This window comes from Rhodnius prolixus, unplaced genomic scaffold, assembly GCF_049639745.1.
Source record: "Rhodnius prolixus isolate KJV_2025 unplaced genomic scaffold, Rpr scaffold_6, whole genome shotgun sequence".
NCBI classification, from domain to species: Eukaryota; Metazoa; Arthropoda; class Insecta; order Hemiptera; family Reduviidae; genus Rhodnius; species Rhodnius prolixus.
Genome location: NW_027411634.1, coordinates 28,236,682 through 28,262,394, shown reverse-complemented (window position 1 = coordinate 28,262,394; position 25,713 = coordinate 28,236,682). Strand labels below are relative to the sequence as shown.

The following is a 25,713-nucleotide window of genomic DNA, read 5'->3' as shown; positions in this document are numbered from 1 at the left end:
TCTTTGAAAGAGCAAGTTTACAAAGAAAGGATACTTTTCGCAATTTTTCTAAAAAAAATTAATAGCAGTGATTTAAATAAGTACAAATTTATAAAGAAGATTACCACCCACCTGTTAACCAACTGCTAAGCTTTCTTCCTTTAGTGGGTGTTTAATAATGCCCTTGAAACTACAATGAACAGCACGACAAATAGATCAAATGTCTAAGTAGTCACAAGGGAACCTAGGTTATTGATTGTTTAAGAAAAGGTCTTAGGAGCTCTCAGTGTATCGTGGTCAGCCGTCTGAATTACTATGTTTAACATTCGATATTTTATTTAATTAGATTGTTTAATTTTTTATAATAAGCTGCGTTACAACACTATATAACAGGTAAAAGTAAAGTGCATATACAGTTAATTGGATGCTGAACTTTATGGGAAAGGGTTTGCAGTTGTTCCATTTAGAAATTGTGTATTTTCTTTTTATGTATGTAAATTCCTTACAGGAAATATCTTAACTAAAGCCCTCTGACGCTAATTCTAAAAATGCAATTTCTGATTGGTAGTTACATTGAAATTGGCAGATAAAAATTGTGCACATTGTTCTAGCCTTTGAACTGTTATCACTTCCTGATAATATTAGTTCTTTATAATAGCTTACTGTAAAAAATAAAACAGTAACTATAAAATAATAACTCCTAAAAATAATAAACAGTTCTATGTCAATAGAAGCAATAAAAGTCTTGCTAATTCTTTAAGTATTATTAGTTCCTATCATTGTTCGCAAGAGAATAGTGATGGTATCAATTGTCAAGGAAATAACTTACTTTAAAGTTTTTTAGGAGATTTAAAAAAATGTTTTGTTTTTTTTTCAACTAACTCCTTATAATGTGATAGATATTTGAACGAATATCAAAAAAAGGAAAAACAAAAAATTCTGACTTAACCGAGTTTTCGTCTCTCGGACTTTTTTTTTCCATCCGATGTTTCAATATTTTCTTGTAAAATGATATAAAATTAAATTATTAGCAATGTGAATATGTAAATCAGTTTTTGTAAAAATTATTTTAGATACCTGTTGTAATCAACGGTATCACCAAATAGTGGGATTTAGCGCGAGATGGTTACTGAGAGTGATATGAGGCCTTGTGCGTGTAAAAATATCTAAAACAGGTTCCCTTGTCAATGTCAATTGACCGTAGTGATAGTAATCCATGTTAACATTTAGGTTGTCAGAATAGTTGCACTTATCTACTACTTATGAATCGCTGTGAAGTATATATACACTTTAAATGTGACTGGATAAAAAATAATAGACCACAAAAAAAAAATTGAGAATCGAAAAATCTTTGTAGCTCCTTATGTTCGATCGAAGTACTTGAGATCGAGAATGGAAAGTTAACCAGTTTACTCCAGTATGTAGGAGATTAAGATTAATCTCAATATTTTAGTAACAGTTCCAAATCGAGCAAGCTTTTTCATTTATTTAATGCTTAATCAGGTAATAACTTGATCTGTCTTTTGATCTGAAAACTGACATCTTAAACTTCCATAATTGTTATATTTAAGTGGCATCTATGTAAAGTACACACAAAAAAAATTGATATTAAAAATTAATCAATCAATTTAAAAAGATGATCTATTCAATCTACTTAATTCTTTCATTTTTTCTGTGCAGAAAGAAGGGCAGATACCAGAATGATGACTTCATCAAAATGGAGATGAGTTTCTATCCTTGGAGGTTGGAGAGGCATCACAATAATGGTTTTAGAAGTTTTACTGTACAGGTAATATAAAGGAGAGTATTTTTCTTAGTTTAAAAATAAAGAGGAACCCCCGGGTAGGTACAAGAAGTTGGATCAAATCTAATAATTATTTAACTGTTGAAAATTCTCTTAAATAGAGGATGCTAAAAGATATTAAAGGTATTTTACCTGTAGCCTAAGTAGTTAGTAGTTGCAATGCTGTAGGAAGACTGATAATAATGACAGTAGTGGAGAAGGATGAGTGGGAAATGATGTTCCTGGTGCTGGGTACGCTTAAGATCACTTTTTCATGACCAAAGATTTTCTTAACTCATTTGCGACATTTCTGAAGTCTGTGGACCTTATGAAGGAAGTTGGAACGAAAATGATTTGCTCAAGGGAACTGTCAGTACTTTGTGCCTAAAACAGCATGAATTGAGTTTTTGCATTTTGTCTAGCAACTTTGAAACAGTCGCTGATAAGTGAGTATCCTGAGACGAATCTCTAACATAGCTCCAGTAACCAGATGGCAAATTGCCGAATTTCTCTTCATCTATTTATTAGTAGGAGACGATAGTGTTTCTAAGAACTGAATCCATTTTGCTCGAAAGAGCTCAAACCTGCTTATTTTTATCTTTGTTCTTTCATTTGATCACCTGTACTCCTCGAACCTTGCGAAGAATGGTTTGATTTTTATTTGTTGGATAAACTAGTATAATAAAGTATGTGTTTTCTCCCCGGTACACTTAATTTTTAGTTTAAAGCCCGTCTGAAAAAAAGTAGATTATTTTACTACGATAAACTTTACTTACTCGAATATTATTATTGCAAGAAATCTTCAGTTTTCGTGAAAATATGAACTTTATACTTAAGTGAAGTAAAGAATTATTTGTGATTTGGAAATTCTATATTACCATTTATTGATCAGGACTTCAATAAATTTAATTAGATAAGATCTTATGGTATTAACAAAAAATCTTTAGTTCTTTATCTTCTGGAGGTTAGTAAGACCAAGAGTCAATGACAGATTTTGAACGCTCTTTAATTAATAAAATAAATAAATACATTGTCCGTAGGTTGGGAGTATTGGACTACCCTTCTCTAGAGATTTTATTTCAGTTCTTTGAGGGTATCAATTGTAGACGTATTCAACATAGCCCACACCCAATTTAATGAAAGCCTGCAGAGGTAGTTCATGTGTGCAATGTTTTTATGGTCTGAAGTAGCCTCACTTAAACCCTAGCTCATCACACTGTACAAAACAACTCTATAATTTTAAAAATATTTTATGATAGATTATACATTCAATTTACCGACAAACTCCACCTAATCGTGGAAAATTTGACGCTATAGACTTTCCTTTTCTTAGTATTAGTTGAACTCCATAAATAACTAATCAAAGACCAATGAACATTGATCGTTTCTTCCTATTTTTAATATTTTGTGGTAATAATTATTTATAGGGCTCTGCCATCATCGATTTTAGTTTCGTTTGTTCCTGCTGAGTAGGCGATCGGAACAGTTAATAAAACATCTTGATTAAACTTCTGCGAAATATTTTACTTCTACTTTTGCTTCTACCATTTATACATGTACAACAATTTTACTTACTTTTTCGTTTCATTTCTTTGGAGATATGTTAAATACATTGTCAGAAAATTAATTTCTTATTTAAGACTACGAATGCAAAGTATCAATAAAAAAATTTGGTTATTACAAAATCCATCAATTATGTTTTCTAATTAGATAAGAAAATATTGTTATCTAACAGTTTGCATTCAAGCTTATTGAACTGAAAGACAAAGCTAAAGTGGGCAAGAGGGGAAAGATCACGTTCTCGACCCAGCTGTCTGGGACTATCGTGGGAATAGTTGTTTAAAGACTAGATTTGACATAATTTACTAAATTGGTAAAACTTATTCTTGTGTCTAGCCTTCTTGTGCATACATTCGTACTTGATTAGAACTAGTGTTTTTAACAAATGCAATAACATTCTTAATAAATAATGTAGGGTAATTATTTTCTTTTTAAGTTTTTAATTTTAGTATCAATATTAATAGACTTCTAACTTGTCACTGTTTAGTGTGCAAAAGTCACAATATTAATAGTATCGAGTCAAATCTTGTATCTTAGCAATGAGAACATAATTCCTAAAAACAAAAATAAAGTTTTAGTAATTTAAAATCAAATATTATTGCAATTCTTGTTGAAATTACTTTGAAAGTTAGCTTTTAGATCTCGCTTTCTAAATCATATACTTTTAGTAGCTTATCATTTTATTTATGTATAATTTTGAAATTTTAGCAACTGTCTCTAAGGATATATATATTCTTTTCTAATTAATCGCATTCTCATTAGTGCCTTTCAACCAATGAAATCTTAGCAAATTGTTGTTCTCAAACAAATTATAAATTATAATTATTATAAATTACTTTATATTTTTAATATTTAATAATTTATATTTTATTTTGTTACATATTTAAACACATTTCTAAAGAGTAAACAAAAAATAACTGCCTGCAGTGTAAAAATTGCCGAATCACACAAATAGAAAGTTTCAATCTTATCCTATTGAAACATGCGAGCCACAATGAATAAAATAGCAATCTTACAAACACTTTATGTATCAAAATGTTTCATTAAATTGCTACTCTAAGAGATAGAAAGGAGTAATTGAACATAATGTTTGAAATAATCTCTGTACTTAAGGATTATTTAGGATTTTTTTTGGATGCCTCCTGACTTATAGATTTCGTTCGAATTCCGACTTTTGGGAGTACGACTTTAATTCAAACTTTTTTATTTCCAGTTTTTAAAAGTGGTTTTGAAAGAATGACACAATTTTGAATGGTATTGCTCTCTTCAACTGGTCTCACTATTGGTAGCAACAAGCTTAACGAGCTATCTTATACCTTGAAATGTATATCCGAATTTGAGGTCGAAACTGGGACTAATGATTTAGAAGTCATTTGCTTTAATGGCATAAGGTCGTTTGGACTCATGGGATTTCAGAAAGGACATTCCCGATAAATCTCTATTTCCAGAAATTGTGTCAATTGCTGTACTTTCTCGTATTCCATTTGTACTGCGTTTCCCCTTATAATGCAGTACAGTATAATTAGAGAATGTAAATAAACTCAGATCCACTAAACGACTTGCTGAAAGACCGTATTGAAATTTTCTTTCACTTGTGTGCTTGCATTTCACGAAGGGTAGTGGTTAGGTTACATTATAAGTTAATTTTGATGATTATCTTCATCTAAATGAAATTTGGTCCTTTCATTATGGATCGCCTGATTCAGGTTCTACTGTTGCAGCAAAACAACTACCTCTGGAGAATCAATGAACTGTGTTAAAACTTGAGATTAATTAACCTGCTCTTACGCAGATAGCTGTAAATGATAAAAAAAGTTGACAAGCTCTCGGGGATATGTATCGGATAAGTCACGTGGACACGGGAAGAGTTAACTTATCGGACGATATGTAGTGCAGGTGATGACAAAGTAATCAATATTTTTTTGCCGCAGTTAATGTGTTAATACATCAATCTTTCTTGATTTTTTTTTAAAGTACACTCTTGATGTGTCATATAATGGTACTGTTGTAACAGTATTATGAATAGCAGAAACCTATAAAAAGGTCAATTACTTTTAATGTGTGTTCTGAATCAATATTGGGAAATAAAGTTGTTAGCGATTTAATTGATTGAGCTCAAGGGTACAAAGACCAAAATAGAATATTATAATGGGATAAATTAATCTGTAATAATAGAACTCCATTGATGAGTACTCTCTTTCAGTCAGAAATGCTTTGTTCAAACAAAAGTAATGTACCGATTAATCTGTGATGATAAAGAGTTGCAAAAGAATTAAGCGTGTCTGGATATTATTTGCCCTAAGGCGTCACCTAAATGAAACAGATAATTAGGCCATGAATAGTGTGCTACAACACGTGAATTATTTATAACTAATGGGGATCAAACAACTAACGTATTAACAATATAATTTTAGATAAAAATTAAAGAAATCTCATTTTTAGTTGGTATTTTATTGTTTGATTTATGATCTACAAAAGGGGCCTCTTATGATGAGCTAAATTTAACGTCTTGAACTGCCTGGATTCGATTTATATACTAGGATTTCAAAATTTGGCTCCTGTGATGATAAAATATAAAACACCAATAAAAGCTACTTCAGCCTCTATAAGTTCTTAATCTTATTTCAAGTAGCACAAAGTCCGTTCTGTATGAAACTCTATAATAAGACCTGTTTTAACAAACATATTTCTCAGGGACTTTCTCTTTCTATAAAAAAAAAGGATGAAAAAGACTTGTTGATTTTTAGAAGAAAGATACTTGACGGAGTTCATGAGAACGATGTCTGGAGAAGGAGATCTAATCAGAAGCTTGGAAATTTATACAAAGAACCAGACGTTGTGAAAATAATAAGATTGAACAGGCTAAGCTGAGCGGGATATGTGTAAAGTATGAAAAAAAAGAGGAAAATATTACTTTCCAGAAACTTAAAATCTTAAAATCACTTTTCATGAAAACCGGAATAAATTTTCCGAATAAAAGCAATGGGTTTTATTATATGAGTAATTAGAAGTCAAAGATTCAAAATAAAAATGAATAACTAATTATTACTCAATAGTTTTTATTTCACAATAATGCGTGTATCAATTTTAAATTATTAAACTATATCCGGGCTTAATTTCCTTAATTTTTTTAAATTTATTGTATTATTATTATTAATTTTTTTGAAAACATCTAAGGATGTTGGTGATAGAAAGCTGGACCCAGAAATATTAATACTAATTAAAAAACACATTCAATAAGTCATTGTTCAACTAAATTTAATTCTTGGTAATAATGGAGGAGAATTGATTGATTTGCCTATATCAGCCGGCTTGACTGATCAATCAATTCAATAGATAAAAAGCGAACGGTAAAAATAAAATAAAAAATGGCAGGGTTGTATTCATTACTTGTTGTTCATCTACGACCTTGCTGGGTTTACAAGTTGCCTAGGATACGATGGGCACAACAAGGATTAGTAACCCTCATTGTTGTTGGTTCCTCTCTCAACACACACACACTACTAACGTAGATAAAAAAGAGTCGTCAGTCTGCCAACTGGCATGGTCCGGGCATGTCTCTTGGTTCACCCATGACATGGGTCTGGGAACGTTTCAGAAATACTTTCAGACATTCTGCCGAACGCCAGCATCCAGATGCGCATACGGATCCTGACGAACAGGTCATGATTAAAATTTTGGTTTAGTTTAATTGTTTATTACTCGATTACTTTGATCTATTTTAACTGAATTTTTACAATCCCTTCTTTTCCTTATAGTTAACTTCCATATACAAGGTGGTTTGAACACACAAACAAACCATTTTCTGTTACGATTCTAAAGGTTTTCTGCAAGTTCCAATTTTGTTCTCCCACTCGGATCACACCTTACCTCTTTCGCTCGAGCTTGTTGACTGAGCTTAATATGTATACTTGCTTTCCTTTTTGCTTTAACGTTTTTCGAAGCACTCGTGCTATAGTATAGCTATTTTTTCTTTGTTAGCCTTTCTCTTGCAAGACAATCGGCTTGCTCGTTACCTCTAATGCTGCAATGACTTGGTAACTATTTTAGAAAACGGGTCCACTTCTCTTGCCACCACTAATTTTAATCATTTTTGTAGAACTGTACAACATAATGAATTAGCACTACAAAAGAAAGATATGCTGCGCCTTAACTCTCTAAAAAGTGATGGACGGTGCCGTATGTAACAAGAGAACACTGTCGGGAGGCAAGTTATTCAAATAAAAATAAGAAAAGCCCCGATTTTAAAAGAAAAAATTCAGTTTTCTAGTGTTCATTAACATTTTTTTTATACAAGCTCTAATTGCCATTTGCACTGTTCTCTTTCCAACATTTTAAATAGCAGAAGTTTTTCTGTTGAGCAATCAAGATGCTAATATGCAAATTAAATACATTTTTGAGGCATCTCGTACAATCGCTATCACTCAATGTTTAGACATTAGCAGCCGCTGCTGCAGTGTCATCCGAAGAGATGTAAAAATCGTGCTTTTGGTGTGATTTCTTTTTATACTCTCTTAGAACGGATTATTATTTTTACTTAAAAGAGAAATGTTCACAAACCCAGCGAAAGCTAAGATGTTTAAAAACCAAAAAAAATTTTGCGAAGACTACATACTTTATGGGTTAATAATAACCATCTGTTGGCAAGAATAAGCACAAAATAAGATAAGCCATACGTATAGACTTTTGCTTTGCTATTGATTGTATAAATCACCATCTATTTATGGTAAAGCTGTTTTCCAGCGGGTTTAGAAGTAAATTGGTTTGGAAATAGATCGCTTGGAAGTTCATGTGAGCATGCAATTCTAATTGTCTTTGGTGAGTGCTCTTGTATGATTTAAGAAAACAGGAATTTTCTTCCAGAAGACATTTTTCCTGGTTTTTCTCTCTGATATATTGTCAGCTTTTTCAAAGAAATTCAAACTGGGTTAAGGATTGATTCATGTAACAAGCGTTTAGTACTATTTCTTGCCGACGACCTTGTACTATTGGCGGACTTCTGAGTTAAAGCGCAGTCTCCAAATTAAGAATATTACATGGTTACTGTTTCTAAAATCAATTCAATCAAAATTAGTTTCGTGAAAACTAAAATGTTGATTTTATATAAATACGATGAAGTGCAAAACATTTGCAGTTTGAACTTTTAGAACGGGAGATTGACATCCCCCCGACATCGATTTTGTTGGGTTTGTCAGGCAAATTTGCAAAGGCTTTATCAATTTAATGAAGCAAATATTGCAGGTGGTGCTGTACATATCTTGCTGTAAGGCGGATAGATAAGAATGGGCCCAGAAACTAATTCAAACTGTTTTAAAGTCAACACTGCTTTACTTTGCGGACATCTGTTAATTTGAATCAGGTAGAAACTGTGCGCAGCAGATTATTTAAGAATTTATATTAGATACCGAAAGAAAGTCGGCAAGGCTAATAATCAGGCAAGCTGTAAGTCCAGTTAAGTCTGGCGCAGAATGGTACAAATATGCTCTACTAATTCATATTTACATTTCAGTAACATAGTAAATTTAGAGCTAATATCAGGAATAAAACTCAGCACCTACTAAACAAGCCTGAACCTGTGAACGTTGAGATCTAAACCTCTCTGGCTGCACAACGTAAGAAATTACTGCAAAATGCTAAGAAAATCATATGAAGCTTTAGAAAATCAAAAGCATCAATTCTGTATTTACTTGAATCTGTTTTCACATCATTTGCTAGATCACCGCTACTTTAAGAACAAAATTAATAGTAATTTGAAATTTTATCGTTCTAATTATACTTTCATTTCTTCTTTTCTTTTTTTTTAACAGATTTTATTTTAGCGTCATGAGCAATTATTTTCTTGTAACTGGTTACTTGCCGTGGACACTGTTTGTAAAAATACCATTTCTTGATCCATGAACTTACTTTATGGAGACTACATAGTTGTAGGTTATTTGGTGCACCAATTTGGAGCATCTGGGTTGGTTGAAGGTCAATAACGTTCATACTTATTATGCCAACTAGAAATATTGATTAAGAAATGAAAAGTTAGGTCAACGTACTTAAAGGCATTATTATTATTTTTATTGGGATAGGATAAAAAGCCTTTAAGGCTGAGGTCTTTGACACCTGTGCCCCCCTTCTTACGTATAATAAGATTAATTAGTTGCTTTATAACATTAAGGCTTTGTTAGTTGTGCAAACCAACTGCAACTTGGAATAGTTTTATTATGTACTTGATAGTAGTTTAGGATCGTGGTGATGGATGAAACAGTTGAAGTAAACTGGAGATTGCCTGTGTAGGATTGTGGTGATGGATGTAACAATTGAGGTGAACTGGAGGCTAGTGAGTATTTACGCCAAATGGGCTTTACTGGCCCTTATAGTATATATTCGATCACTACAAATAAATTCGAAAAATTCTTAGCACAGCGTATATTCAATGTTCTACTTTCTGAAGAAGATCTAGATAGACAAATATTGATTATTTTATTGCTTTAAATCCTACTTTTATACCAAAAGTATCTGACTGTTAGATTTTCTCACTAATAGAAATAATTTACTACTTAAATTAACCTAAAAAAGAATCAGAAAGTGTCTTGTCTGTAAATTTACATTTTCTGGTTGGTACTAAAAATATGTTCCCAGTGGTTGACCTCTTACATCTTTCTCTGCACCAGCACTGACTGACCTTTGAATCCATGGTCGATAGTCGCGAAATCAAACATTAATCTACGGTGAAATTTCGCATGGACACGTTTTCTTTTTTTTTTAGGTCATTGTCCAATCTAACCCAATAGCGAAGGACGATAGATCTTGGCGTCGTTGATTCCATCCCAGTGACCATCCACTTTCAGAACGGCAGTGCTGGACGGATGCCTTTATCTGGCCAGGTTTTCCAAGCTTGAAACGGTAGAATGGTATCGGTCCAAAGTACTCGCCACTTCTTGGATGGAGATTCTTGCATAATGACTTGTCTTTTCCTTACAAAATCGGTTAACTGCTATTATCTAACTGTCAGTAATTATCTATTCCAAAATTAGGTACATGTTGGTATGTGAATCAGTTTGATTTTTGTTGTATGTATGATGAAATCGCCATTCCTTTGTGGATTTTCTAGGGAACAAAATTTTTTATATCTATATATAATCGTGCCTGTTTTTTTAAGCAGCAAAATCGAAAAACTCTTTGAACTTAACCCTTCTTAATGTTCATAGAAAAATTAAGATACCTAGAATTATATTTTTCTTGAACTAAATTTATCGCATGATTTTGCTATTATTTAATATTTACTATTATTATAAGACAGGTTTTATAAAATACGCACACACACACATACAAAAGAAGCTTTTTATACTTTCGTTTAATCGTTATACTTAGAGAACTGTTTCCAAGACCTCGGGACATTATAAGTAAATGTTTAAAAGGTAGAGTACATTAACAAGAATGAAAATGGCAGCAACATTAGATGTAAAGGTTAGTAACACCATGCCAGTCAAGTTTTTAATAAGTTTTTAACGGCGGTCATTTGTTACCCATCTAGAGGGTTTGTACATCGCGTGCCGCGTTACGAAAATTATGCACGATGTTGAAAAGAGTATAAGGCACAACATGAATCGACCTAATTTTAATAGTTGTACGTTTCAGTTGTACCAACGTGGAAAGACTTAAGGCTCACAAAGCCCTAGCCGTGGCTATACTTCAAATAGAGCCAGTGTCGCATGACGGGCCCTTCTATTGTTTTCATTTGCGGTATGGAGTTAGTCACAAACTTGTGCCATCATCACAAATGCCACACATTTACACTATTACAGTCAACTTCTACATAGAGGTACATTTTATACATTACTATACTATTATCTATTCAAGTGGTTAAGATTATAATGTATCTGATTTTTGAAATTCTGTTTTCTCCTCAAAGACATGTTTTGAGGTATGCTGAATGCGTAAAAATATTTCTAGACGTTTTCTATGCCATGGCCATGTGTGATGAACATCTCAGAAACTTGACTTTAACAAAGCTATAATCTAGAGTACAGCTTTTAAACCGTAGTTGTATGTAGCCCAAAGATTTTGGCCAGAAACCTTCAACCAGATAGACGACTTTATCCAAGTGATTTAATCGAAAATTTGTTTACGATTTTTTTTTCTGTGGTCTTACACCATTGATACCCATTGTAGTAACAAGACATTTTTCGTGGTAAAGCTTATTTTGGGTGACTCATTAGGTAAGGGAAACTGTAAGTATCCCTCTATAGGTTCTGCCAATTAAGTTCTGACCATTCCTTCGATAGCTCCCTTTTTCATTCTTATCATATATCCTAACAGCGTAGCCTGCTCAATGTTATTATTGTCACTACGTACACATAGATTTATAACTTATCTTAATAAATTTTCTTGGAATATTTTTGCAGATGTTGTGAATATACTGTATGATAGAAACTGTGTTAAATAAAAACATTGCTTTTAAAATAAGTTGAATAAAATAACTAGTAATAAATAATAAATAAAATAACTTGAGAGCTATCGAAGAGAACGTCGTTTGAGCCTCCATATCAGATTTTTTTAAATTTAACTCCATTTTTTTTATTTTATTCTTTAAAGTTGCTTGCGAAACAAACATATATAAACCACTAATTCCTTTGAATTGGAATTTATTCCGGAAAAATATATTGTTTCAGAAACATTAAGCTTGCATCTTCATACGAGGAATCCTTTAAATTTATGCTAATAAATAATTTTATATTAAAAAAAACTTTAGATGTAAATGATTTACAGCAGAGAAGTTCGTGTTTGTGGTCCTCAAATCCATTTTTATTTGTACATCTGACTATATTATAAGACAAAAATCTTTTTAATGGAACTTGCGAGGCCATACGAGGTTGAATCGTGTTAATAATATTGATGGTTATATTGAAATTACATAATATGATATTTAGTGGTTTTATAAGTACAGATGCCAACGTATCAATTTTTTATGTAATCTGCTTGCTCAATACATTTCTCTTCGTTACATACCGTTGTAGTAAATGTTTGAAATATCTTTAAGGTACCTGACAACTTGCAGTAACAACTTATTTATGCAAAGTTACAAAGTAATAACTTACAATTATTCGACTCACTTGATTTTATTTTCTATTATCTTCAGTCATCTTATAGAAAAAAAAATGGATGGTAAAAACCTTAGAATTCATAGAAATGTCGCTTTTGGGGGTAAACCTAAGTGTTCCTCTTCCCTCCAGATATCTTTCTACATTCAGTTTTCGTGAAAAATTTTTAAGCAATACGAAAATGAAGGAAAATTTTATGTTGATTCTCACACTTTGATCAGCATGGTAGTCATATTGTAATTCACAAATCAGCGTCTCTGTCTATCGAACCCAAACCTTCGAAATCTTCTACCATAGATTATTTCCGGTACACTTTCGATTGAAGAATTTAAAATTATTTTGTTAAAAGCTATGCATTTTTTTATTTACCCTTTCAAATAAGAATATTGAGTTATTACTATGAACAATGTACATACAAAACATACTTTACAAACGCTAGTTACCCTCTATCTATTAAACATCTTTTTGGATACTGTCTTAGAATTCAGGACTACGCACGTACTACCCTACATAATGACCGAACTTGTACACAATGACTCCAGTCATATAGAAATAATGTGTGAGATTTCCTTAAAACCGTTATAAGGCGATATGATCCATGTGACTGGCGCTATCAATAATAATAATAATGTTAGTCAAAAAATTGTTTACAGGTTAAGGCAGCTCTCAAAAATGGGTTGATGGGTCCAAGATTTTCTTCAAATACTGATTTAATAGTATTTTAGATTCTTCCTTAAAAATTAATGATGCTAAATGTTGGGAACGCTACAGTTTTCTCTCAGTGGTATTAATGAAGTTATTAGATATCAAAATCTTTTACAGACGACAGTAAAAACAGGAGGACAGTCGATATTTACTCTAAATGGGCTATTATTCTTTAGGTACACTTTCTCCTTTATTATCTGTATAACCTCTGTCGTTTACTGGAGAAAAGTAAATCGTAATAAATTGACATATCGTTCACTTTCATTGTTGCCAAACCACATGAAAAGGCAACTCTCACCGTGAAACACCTAGCTAGAAATAAATTTTGCATATGGGAAAGATTTGTTCCCTACTAATTTCTGGTGGACTTAAATTGAGAGGTTCGAAGTTCCAGTTTAGACAAAGGAAGAGGTAAGTAAGTACTCAAGATCTCCTCAATTTAAAGACTGACTAAACTATAAATCCGCGCGAACAATTGTCCCCGACCTCTCTTAGTTCCAGTCAAATTATCAATTTTTTACTCTAAAGGTCCCAGGCTATTACTAATTTTATTCTAATTCTCTGTAAAGTTTGTAGTTGTACCTCTTTTCGTAGGAATTATTGGTTTCAATTGCAGCACTGAATCGGGCTCTCTATGTTCCGGAATGCTCGTGTAGACAACGTCGAACCAAAAAAATGTTTGTGGCCAATCTTTTCTAACTGTGATTTCTTTAGAGACATATTACATTTGAAAAAGCTAGTTTTTCAACTTACATTTTGCAGGAAACTGCATACTAGTATGTAGAGTTGATTTTATAACACGGAAACGGATTGGTTTATGCTTAAATAAATAAGTCCAGCCTTATCTTAAATAAATTCTTTTGAACTCATGTTTAAAGGAATTAAAGAAAATATAAAGTGAAATTGAAATTTAACTGTTTACTTAGAATGTTAAAAGGTCTGCCCTTGAAATATTATAATCAATAATTTGTGCATAAAATAAATGCAATGAAAATTATGTGAAACGCCAAAATGATTTACATTTGCCAGAAATAGGCAAACAAAACAAAAATATTCAAATGAGGTTTTATTCACTTTTAGTTTTCTTGTCTGTAAACATTTATTATCTCTTCAGTTCTAAATAAAGGGACCTCCTGTACTACATAAAATATCTGCAACACGCAAATATAATAGGCTTCATACACTTCATTCGCTTCTAGTTTCTACTCTTCTTCTAGGGCAGTTTTTTTATCTAACTAAAACCTCTTCGTGTAAACATGTTGCTACAAAAATTGTCTATAAATAAAAGACGCTTTTCGTGTCAGTTTTAGTTTTCAGTGTTTTTAAAACAGTGCTAAATCGGTTGTCTGATAAATATAGATTTTTTGTCTATATGTTCCATCATTCAGAAGTGTTAGTATTTTGAGAAAACTGTTCAAGTTTGCATATATATATATATATATATATATATATTTTAATTGGCAATTGTTTTAAATTTTTGTTTTTGTAGACAATTCAAGGGTACCCCGTGTTACTTTGTACTCCTTTTACTTTGTTTAAAGGCACTGAGTTTAACCACAACTTGAATAAGCCGTTATTCTTAAGATTCTCGAAGAGGTGGGATGTGGACAAGGCATGCAAAGGGCTCTTTTTTAAAAATTAAGTGTGCTGGCAGATGTAAAATTGGGGACTGATCGTACCAGAGTATTGTAAATGTTTACTGCTAAACATCTTACCCAATTTAACTAATTTTTATTATTTGTTACAGAGCGAAGAAGAAAGCGGGGGTGGCGTAATACCAGAAACAAGATGCAGATGGTGTAAAGATGAAGGCGGTTGTGCACAATGTTCTTCAGCAGCTCCTACAGTTGATCCCGCACTCAGGTATTATGGAGCGCTGGTGTATCCAACTGTTGGTGCTGGACGAGTACGTAGCACCAGGTCCTCCAGTGAGCCGATTGTAGCTGCCTATAGGCTTCCACCAATTGTAAGAATTTTTTTTTAATTTTAAAATTCTCTGTTATACTAGTTTATTCTATATTTCTGTATTTATTCGAAAGAAAATTTGTTAGACGTTAGCTGCTCATTAAGCAATAAATTATTTTGTATATTTACTTTCTAAAAAAGGTTTTGAGGATTCTCAGCATTGTACATTGGAAGGCGGAAAATATATCACCATAATTATAAAATACTTAATTTTTCCTCGTTACAGTTTTAAATAACAGTTATGAATAACAAAAAAAGAGTGGAATTAGTAATTATATAATTCATTATGAAATTAAAGATTCCTTTAAATAAAAAATCACTTGTATATATAAATATATAATAACAACATAATCAACTACTTAGCTACCGCGACGGTGGACAGACTCATATTTAGATTACCGCTTCCGTTACAGACTTGGTTTAACCGACTTTCTTATAATTGTAACTCTGCTTCATTGCTCAAAACTTTATGTAATTTATCTTAAAACAAGTAACGCGTTAGCGAAAAATTAAACTTTTTTTTCCCAAACTGTCGAAAGAAACAGCTATAATCATTCCGCCAAACTCTCTCAATTAAGAAAAATAACTTTTTCACTATTTATTAAAAGGCATGCTGTCTTTTTATGATTAAACTAACGCTTAAACAATCCTTTGTAATGAACTGCTGAATTATGTAAAAATGACAGAAAATGTGTAATCTATTTATTTAGTATACAAAACGTACATATAGAAAAAATTTTTTTTTGAAGGCGAATATCGTTCTGCATCGTCAAATCTTCGAAGTAGTGCGTGAAAGCACGATCTGAAACAGTTGACAAATCTAGGAGCTATATGCTCTGACTTAGAGAATCTTCAATATCTGCTTGGATTAAATTCACAAGACCTAAGAACGAAGGTCTAGGCCTACGTCACGATGGTGAAACAGATGAAGCTCAAGATACGAAAAGTACTTTTGAATACATAACAGAATAATTTTTAATCCGCTATTCCAGCGGCTACTAAAAATATTGACGGCAGTCTAAAATATTTAGAGTAGACCTACACGACCTATCTTCTAGGTTGTAGTTCCAGAAAAGAAGAAGAAGAATAAGTAATTTAAGCTGTTTTTCAACGAAAGTCTTCGGTTATACATTCTTGTATGAGTTACTCTGTAGCTCTTTCTTGAAACCAAAAATAATTAATTCTCACGAATTTTTGCAAAAACGTGACAAGTTATTAATGTGCTTTTAGTTTACCCATTTTAAAATAAAATTGATAAGGTGATTTCACGAAATTCTTACAAGTGTTTATGATGAATATGATAATTTTACAAAGTTTTCAGTCGCTGTTGTTCAACAGTAAGAACACAAAGAATAAGAAAACTTGGTTATTTCTCTTTTTTTTTCGAATCCAAAAAATATACTTTTCAGAAGAATCTACCCCTATTCATTTTCACCGGAATAAAATTGAAAATGTTATATATATGTCAAATATCATATCAGTGATTTTATTCTGTTATTTTTACATTCTAAAGAAACTAAAAGTTTAATAATTTCAAGTATTATGTATTAATAAATAATTCTTATTGCGTAATCAGAGGTTTTAATTAAACTAAATAAAAATTTTAGGTGGAAGATGGAAGGGCTGATAGATTAGGTGGGTTGATGTTAGGAAGATTGACTACCTCGGAAATAGCCGATCTTTTCTTTAGGCAAGGAGCAGACTCCATTTTACCTCCAATTCGCAATGTTAGTAGTATTTATTTTTGTATTATGTAGAAATATCAGAATGTAGTCCTGATATTTAAATAATTCTATTGACCGAAAATATATTATCTGAGGCAACTTATTTTGACTTAATTGGAATAAGAGAGTATTGTTTATTTTAAACTTTGTATGCTTCATCTGAAATATAATTTACTAACTTGTTACTTTTTTATTTTATTTTAAGGAATACTTAGAATATAGGACTCGAAGTCCAAGCCCTTTGGAGAGTAGGGCGAAGTCGTCTTTAAGCGTTGAAACTCTTACAGTAGACGATGAAGAAAGGGTACTTCCAAGATATCCAGTTAGACATAAAACGAGAGAAGACTTTCTGTAAGTTGTTTACTTTACTAACTTCTGCTGTACGCATGAAAGAAGAAGATATTAGAAGTTCGTAAAGTTTGAACTTTCTAAAAGATTGTCGCCCATGAAGGCTGGGCCAACACCATTTCTACAATGTGTGTCAGAATAGGGGCATTGCGAATAACCTGACTGCTAGCAATTTGTATTTTATAAGTTTTAGTTAGAGCAAAATTTTATTTTTTTTAGGAATGATAGTAGATTTACCATTAGTAAAGAGAGAGGTATCTTTAATATTAGCCTGTATGCATCCTTCCGTATTTATTTAATGTTATTCCACCCCCTTATTCTCTTAATTCTTCGTGACAGCAACTGCTGTTAGGGCCAAAAATGGGGTTTAGATACAAACCAACCGCAAATGACACGTTATACGCAATGAGTAATCTCACAAATGACATGATAACCTTACAGCGTCTCTTAAAAATTCCTTCAGGCTCGTCCATCAGTTTTGGAGTGGAGAAATTGTTTCGCATGTCTCAACTCACTCTCAACTTCAGCACCAGCCCTTTTGAATATTTCGAACATTTTTCTCCTATATTTTATCCAGAGATAGAGCTCCTTGTTGCCTCTCATATAACAGAAAACTGAAGAGGTACCGATGCTAGCAGAATTTTCCATTCACGATGTCCGTGTCATTTTCACTTGACCTCTTTATAGCTCAGCAGACCATATTCAACACAATAATTCACCAGGTTCTTGACGAGGAGGAGATCCTAAATTTGAGTCTAGGTTACAGTCCTTGGACAGATGCCTAATATTTGAGATCGTTGTTTGTAACAAGGTAGAAGGTTCGGAAGCCAACAGTGGACTCAGATGTTGCCATGATTTTATTCCAAATAAATTAAAAAACAAAAAATTATTAAATTTCTTTGTTGGAACAAAATTATCTATTATTATTGAAATTATGGTTGAAGTAGGAAATCTGCCATTGTTGTTGTCCTGCAGATTTTCTTATATTACATTTCGAACGCTCTCAGCATTCTCTAGATTTTTTTTCTTTAATATCTGAAAAAAATTCGTATTGAAGTGAGTGAAATTGGAAGATAGCATGCGAGCGTTAAAATCAATATATTGATATTTGAAGATAAATAACTCTGTGAACTGATAATGTATCTACAAAGTATACACTAAATTATTGCGACAACCTGAGATATATACCTATATACTTTTACACATTAATTGTTATGTACTTTTAATGATAAGTTATTATTTGTCATAGCAGACATGAATTATTTACCAGCATGTTTGTTAAACTAATATTTTTCTACATTTCTTTAACACATTTTAATTTTATCATGAAAAAGTGTATACATTATTTTTCAAAGGTAGGATAATAACTGCAATTGAATAAAAATTGTACTTTAGAAGATATTCGTTAGCAGGGCATAAAATTTAGTGAATTTAAATAGAATTGATCCCTATGAAAGTCTTTGATTTTTACTTTCGATTAATCTTCTATAGTTAGCGGAAGTGTTGTAATCGTACAGATTTTCTATTTTGAGTTTATCCGATTTGATGTCTCCTGACAAATAGGTCGGTGTGTAAACTAAAACGAAAAATTTCAGAAAGTTCAAATTTGTTATTAAACGTAAGTAGCAATAGGGTATATCATTGAACTAAGTATAGTGATTAAAAAAACAAATCGAAAATTGACGGAACAATTTTCCCAGAAATTCGATTTGAGATACTTGGATGAGGAAGTCTTGTTAGTTGATTCCTTCATAGTGATAACAATTCAATACAACCTCTAACTTTCGGAGTTAGAAGAAAATTTTTGAGTCAGAACTTTGAAAATAAGTAGTAAGAGAAAGTCGTGTGAGTGTTCATAACAGATTTTACCATTTGAGATCCATTAAGGAATTCGACATAGAAGGTTTTTAGTGCAATTGACTGTAAAGATAAAGTTACGTAAGATTTTCACTACAAAGTAGTTTTTGATTTAACCTTTCATGATATTGTTCTACTAAACTTCTTGATCTTAAAATTCTTGATTTATCCTAGTTTTTATAACAATTCAAGGCAGGATTATTCATACAACTATGATACAATCTTTAGTTATTATCATTACAATAATTATGGTCAAATCAATAGCTCATTTATCACAATATTGTAAGAAGTACTAAATATTGATTTTAATAAAAGTAGTTTATAGACATCAAGTTTGTCGGGGTGTAAATTGCACTAACAAAACATTTATTGACGAATAAAGGGGTAAGCATGAGATTTTTTGTAGGTCACCTCATTATTTAGGCAGTTGCTTAGCAACTCTAATTCAATACCTTCATACTGAAAGTTTAAATTAATGTTATAAGTCTTCGATTGGAATCATGTATTATAATCATTGAAATTTTGTTTATTTTGTTTTGAATTAATGATTTTTTTTTAAGAATAAAAGAAATTTGGGATGGTTACAGTAGACATTTGCCTCAAACTTATCTTAATGCACAATCCATCTTCTTCATACCTCTTCAAATACGCAGATGGAATCCACCCTCTCTTCGCAGACAGACCTATTTCATTTTAAATAATAATTATAACGTTTGACAAGGAATCCACATGCTCGCTTTGAAAGATCTAAGAAAATGTTACTATCTAGTAGAAAGTCTCTTTAATATACGAAAAATCGACTTGAACAAAGTACTTAACGTGCTACTGAAACCGATTTGGACTTAAGTCCACTCGTTCTGTAGGGTTCAGCCAAGCATTCCAAAGTCTACCGTCTCAAAACACTACAGTCACAAATTCCAACCGTCTATTGTAACCATGCTGGCCTAGCGATTTACTGGACGATGCTGTTCAATAATTGACTCGTAGGAGAGCTAATGTTGAGTGGTAGGTTACCCCTCTCGTTTACATATTTATTCATCTGATTTACTTATTCAGAACTCAAAGAAGTCAAGAAAGTGTCCGTAACATTTATTATTTCAAATTAAAGACATAATCTTACATAAACGTACGTTACAAAATCCAGTAAGAAATAATTCTTATTTTCGGCCTAACAGTAATTCATAAATTTGAACGCTAATGCAGCAAGAAAGCATTTATACTTGAAGTTTTCTCCTCTATTTGTTATTTTTAAATGAAAAAATTATTTAAAAAATAATAATAAATTATCTGCATGTTCCAGTCAAGATGTACGACGAGCACATCAGACTGAAAACTTTATAGCTGTACAGCGATTTTACATGCGTTCTTTCGATTCGTTTGCACAAATTAATGCACTTTTTAAGGTATTTTTAATATTGTTTTCAATTAGGTAACTCTGAACTTAATTTCTTCTAATGATACTTTAATTAGTGATTAATATGTCTTAGTATATATATAGTTTATATATTTATATTTTTAGACAAAAAGGGACGACAGTTCAGGAAAATCGGATGATCCTGGTCTAAAAATGGAATTCATGTATGCAGTAAACGATGCTCTGCGTAGCATGGTATTTATTTAGTCACTTTATTCTCATTTTAGTGAATATTTTTATTTCTGAATGTATTTACGTATTATTTGGGTTTCTTTTACAATGAGTTGTACGACTATAATAGAAAATTGATATTAATAAAAGCACCCCTCATAAGCACATAAGAATAAACACCTCATAAGCACTTGTCTTTTTACCTTTAAATTCAATCTTTTGAACTTCAATGTATCTTCTTGTATATAAAAAGAAGGTAAATTATCTAATAGACGAATTTTGTGTTTACAGCCTTCTCTAGTGCATAAAACAGTCTTAAAATCTATAATAAACGCACTTCTGGAAGAGGACAGAATGTAAGTATAACAACTGTTATTGTTATTTTAGGATTTTTTTATTATTGATTAACAATTCGCCGCTTTGATTTAATTTTCTTTTTATTAAAAGGTATATCGACAGGCCTCGTATCAGTCATCAAACTTTGGGACTGTTCGGTCCCAAGGGTCTGCGCTTAAAAAATATGTGGGATAATGTTAGAATTTTTAAGATCGTAACACATTTAAATGAGACAACATTTACAAACTTATTTATATACTATTTATACTTTTATTTACTTATGGTATAAGTAACAGGCAATATTTAAGAGGCACTTGTTTACTCAGCATATTTTTTAATTTATATTTTGAGTAAACAAAGGATTTCCTAATGTTTGCTACTTATTTATTTCAATTAAGACGTATCAGTATTGGTGCTCAATATCTGGTGCCCGGAGCCTTTTCAGTGCATTTCTTTCATTTGAAGATAAAACTGAGTACTATGTGTAAATGTGAATGAGTGTGTGATGATAAGCTAAAGATGCTTGGGGGCACACTAAACCAAGTTGCTCACAAACCTAATTTTTAATTATCTCAGAGTCTCTATTGTATTTTTATTTCGAGTAAGAGGCGACAGTATCAAGTGTTTTTGTTATTAAATTGGGATATTCTCCAAGTCGCCAATTGTAATTGAGAAAGTAGAGGCTAGTCCAGCTCCCTGTACGCGGACAGTGAGCAGTGAGGCTTCCAGTAAGAAAAATCGTAAGGTCAGCCAGTAAGTCCCTTCTCATATTGTCTTAAACTGTATTTACGATTATGAAAAGCGTTCACAAATCAGTAGATAAATTATTATTTATTACTTAAAGGCATTAAAAATAAATTAATAAATAAAATTATGTAGAGAAGTGAGTAGCTGAAAGGTTAGAGCACTGGATTTCTTTAGGTGCTTATCTGTATACTTTCTCTTCTTACGGCTTACCCTCCGATGATAGGCAGTGTTTTTCTGCTGTGAAAGAACACTACCTGGAAGCCGGCAGTGCATTGTAAAAGGCTCTTGGCGTCAAAGACCTAGAATACATATAATAAAATATTGTTTTTTGTATACTCTTGTCTCCAAGTATCTTGTAATTCAAAATTTCTGAAGAAGTGGAAACTTTATGATCTTGGCGTCCTTACGGATATCCCAATCTTACAACTGGCAAAACTTACATAACAACAACTCCCATAACTTACACTACACAAAGGACCTGAAATGATAGTTGATGTTTGCTTCTATTTGGACTTTGCTTCTAAAGACCACAGGCAATTTATCTCTTCAACACACACCTCTAGAATATGCTTAGCTTTTTAAGGTCACCCACATTTTATGCACTAACATTGGTTCCTATCGATAATTAATAAGGAAGTGGAGAATTGTAGAGGCAATCCCATGGCATGTGGGAAGTAGACCTACCAAGAATTTCTTTCATGGTAGGAAGAGGCAAAAAGCACCCGAACGTTCTCTTTGGCCACTACTCTTGTCTCAAAAGCATCAGTTCAATTTTTGTTATCTGGCATAGCTTTGCGTCAAGTGACAAACCTCTAATTCAAGAAAATTTTGCTATTTCAAAACGTCTGTTGTAAACAGATTTTCGCTGTTTTATACCTACTTCTATTTCATTTTTTTTTATACATCTGCACCTAGGTATCATTAATCTTTGACATGACGACCTCAAGTTAATGAGTATGCGTGGAGAAGAAAGGTTAAATTTTAGGGTTGTCTAGCTTGAATTTTTGAATGAGGATCTGGTCCTCTAGACTGTTGATGCTCTTGTTAGATTATCAATATTAGACTTTTTTTTAAATAAAGTACTTTCTCTTTTCTAATTTTTGTCTGTGCTTACTCCATTCTCAGTTCTATTAATCATCCTCTTTTGCCCGAATGCGAGGATACCGTTGCTCTTTGAATGTAACTAGAGCTCTCAGGGGCGCTTTTGCTCATCGTTGCAAATTCCTAATCTGTTTAATTAATTGCTTAACTAAGTTGGCCTTGAGTAAATGTATAAGAATAAGTAAGCAGAATATGTTTTGTTAACATTAAATTCAATAGTGCAAATCCGTTACTATTGGCCTTAAGAAACAGAAATTAGTTTTAAAATCTGAAATATCTACATGCATTGGGTTATAGAAAAGGTCGATGTTAATATTGCAAAAGTTCTTAAGGCTAAACAGAAAGAACCGGTTCTGCATTGAGTTCATCGCTCTTGGTGTTGAGCTAACATAAAATACTAAACTTCTACTTTCCATCCTCTCGCTGCCGTGACTCAGCCTTCTTCTAGCTGTAAAACGGACGGTTTAAATAACTACTGATCATAAATTTAATTTCATCGCGCTATTCTAAATACAAAAAATAAAAATTTGTCTTTACAGTTGTGGAGTCAATGGAGTCCCTAACACATACGAACATCTACTCATTTTTAATTCCATTGCATCATCATCTTCATGTAAAGAAGGCAATCTGACTTACAAATTCACCATATATCTCAAATTGTAAACAAAAAAACCTGCTATGTATAACAGTTATACTGCAATGTTATTGCAGTTGTATTGGCGTCATCAAAATCATGTTATCATTATCCTTTCTAGAATAAGAAAGTATAAATTTGATAAAAACCAAACCAAAAAAATTGTTTGTACTCGTAACTTGAAGTCAAACAGTATATTATTCTTTGATTTTATCCAGCACTGCGAATCTAACTACATTTCCAATTTGCTATTCATCGAGCAAAATGGCTCCATGGGAGATCAATTATAATGCACCTGAATGTTTTGCTAGAAGATAAAAGTATTATAATAAAGGAATTGAATAAATTCAACATTCAAAAATACTTAACTATCAAAACTTTTCTTCTACGTGGTAAAAATATTAATAAATCTGACCTTGTAAATATATAAATAATTCTGTCTGTTTTATTTTTTCTTTCGTTTTATTACAGTTATTAGTCAAGTAATAAGTTTCTTTATATGCCGTCTAATAGAGTTATCTTACTTTGCAGACTTTATCCAAAAGATGATGTAAGAGCTCTCTACATTCTTATACAGAATCCAGTTTTTTCTGCCCAATCTTCATACACCATTTTTGCTCATTTATTGAGGCAGGTTGTTAGTTTACACAGTGCAGATCATTATCTGTTAGTTAATTGGTTTCAACTGTAAGTATATATTTATGTGGTTGATATTTATTTTATAAAGAATAATAAATAATAACAATTGTTAGGTTACAAATGTGTTAGGAAACAGATGCTCTTTCTACATTGGATTTCTGCTTCATATATTAAGAATCAGTAAGAACAAAACGCTCAACGATTGTCCATAAAAGTGGCTCCTAAATGGCACCGCTAAATTGTTGTAGGTGCTTTCAAGGGAATCTCAAAAACCAAATTTATCCCAAAAAGTGCCCCTTCAAGACTGCATTAGTTTCTAGCCTCTTATAAAAATAAGGAGTATGAAATACATTCACTTAATTTCAATTTTAAATTAAAGCTTATTAACTAGGAAGTGCGAAAGTTGTTTCTGCCATTTTTTTAAACAGCTTCAGTGGTTTTCTTCAAGCTGAGGATGCTAGCAGCACAGTCAGTATTTAATGTGATAATTATTGGATTCTTGTTTATTTAGGATGTAAAGTGTTTTGACTGAGAATTGCAGTTGTGATACTTGGACTATCCATCTGTTGCAGAAGTATCTACTCACAATCTAGTTATTTTCGCTATCTTGTGGCAAATTCAAAAACTAAGTTCCAATAAAAATTTGTACCTAACATAAAACTTTTTTTTTTTAATTTAATAATTTTACTGATATAAATTCTGATCATTCGAAACGGTTTACATAGTGAAAATTTTATGTAAGTGTAAAAAAGTTGTGAAAAAAGGATATCGATTATGAATAAAATAAAAAATTGAACACATTTTTTTTTATATTTAACAAATTATTAAAAACAATATAAAAATAAACAAAAATTTATAATTGAATGTCTATACATATTTTGAGATGGTCTATTTACTCCGTGTAATTTTCGTTGTCATTTATATTTTCTCTCAAAGATTCCAAGTGTTCCAATCTTTGCTTTAGATCTTCAATGACACTATCATATTCATCAGCACTTTTTAATTCAGAAGTTACAGAACGTTCTAGTGAGTTAAGCGGTTGTCCAAAGATAATATTAAAATCCATGCCCCGATCTAACATAGTTCCACTCATTTCATCATTTGAAGAACGCAGGAGATGTTCGTGTGGGTATTGATGGATGCCTGCTCCATGGAACATCATGTTCCCATGCAAATCTGGACGTGCAAAGTCTTTAACAATGATTTTCTTTTCTGAATATATAGGACTCATACGATAGCCAGAAATATAAGGCACCGTTGTAAAATAGGTATGTTGTGATTGTTGCTCTGTAAATTGAGAGTCTTGCGAGTAAGGAGCTGCTGATATTGTTTGTGCAGCAGATTGGGCGCCATAAAGCCCATATTTAAATCCACCTGATCCGTAGGTCATAGGATGGCCAATATCTAATTGTGACATCCCATGCGTTCTACCATATATTGGCATACAATCAGCTGAGTACGTACCATCCATTGGGTTTCCATCCATTGGGCTTTTTGCTATCAGCAACGGATCTCTTAGATCATTTATATCATGTTGTCTGATCACCCTTTTGTTTTCCTTATTTAACAGCGAAGCGTCGTCATCGTTTAATGCTACTTCTAATGGTACCACTTCCTGTAATATTTCCACTTGTTCCACGTCAACTGGCACAGAAGAAACA

The 25,713-nt window shown here is 32.0% G+C and overlaps 1 protein-coding gene across 8 annotated transcripts in view; it reads left to right on the top strand.

Annotated features, from left to right (window-relative positions):
* The window catches only part of LOC141461094 (probable E3 ubiquitin-protein ligase HECTD2), a 51,545-nt gene that overhangs the window by 12,247 nt on the left and 13,585 nt on the right, over window positions 1-25,713 (top strand). For 3 of the 8 annotated variants that reach the window (XM_074141781.1, XM_074141775.1, XM_074141776.1), the window contains exons 3-10: window positions 1,660-1,768; window positions 14,864-15,082; window positions 16,689-16,808; window positions 17,011-17,156; window positions 20,311-20,413; window positions 20,530-20,619; window positions 20,887-20,951; window positions 23,945-24,100. In XM_074141781.1, coding sequence (XP_073997882.1) covers window positions 1,660-1,768; window positions 14,864-15,082; window positions 16,689-16,808; window positions 17,011-17,156; window positions 20,311-20,413; window positions 20,530-20,619; window positions 20,887-20,951; window positions 23,945-24,100 — 1,008 coding nt within the window. Of the gene's footprint in view, window positions 1-227; window positions 373-1,659; window positions 1,769-6,831; window positions 6,985-10,959; window positions 11,133-14,863; window positions 15,083-16,688; window positions 16,809-17,010; window positions 17,157-20,310; window positions 20,414-20,529; window positions 20,620-20,886; window positions 20,952-23,944; window positions 24,101-25,713 lie in introns of those variants that run through there. The other 5 variants (XM_074141779.1, XM_074141777.1, XM_074141780.1 and 2 more) reach the window with 5 other exon arrangements.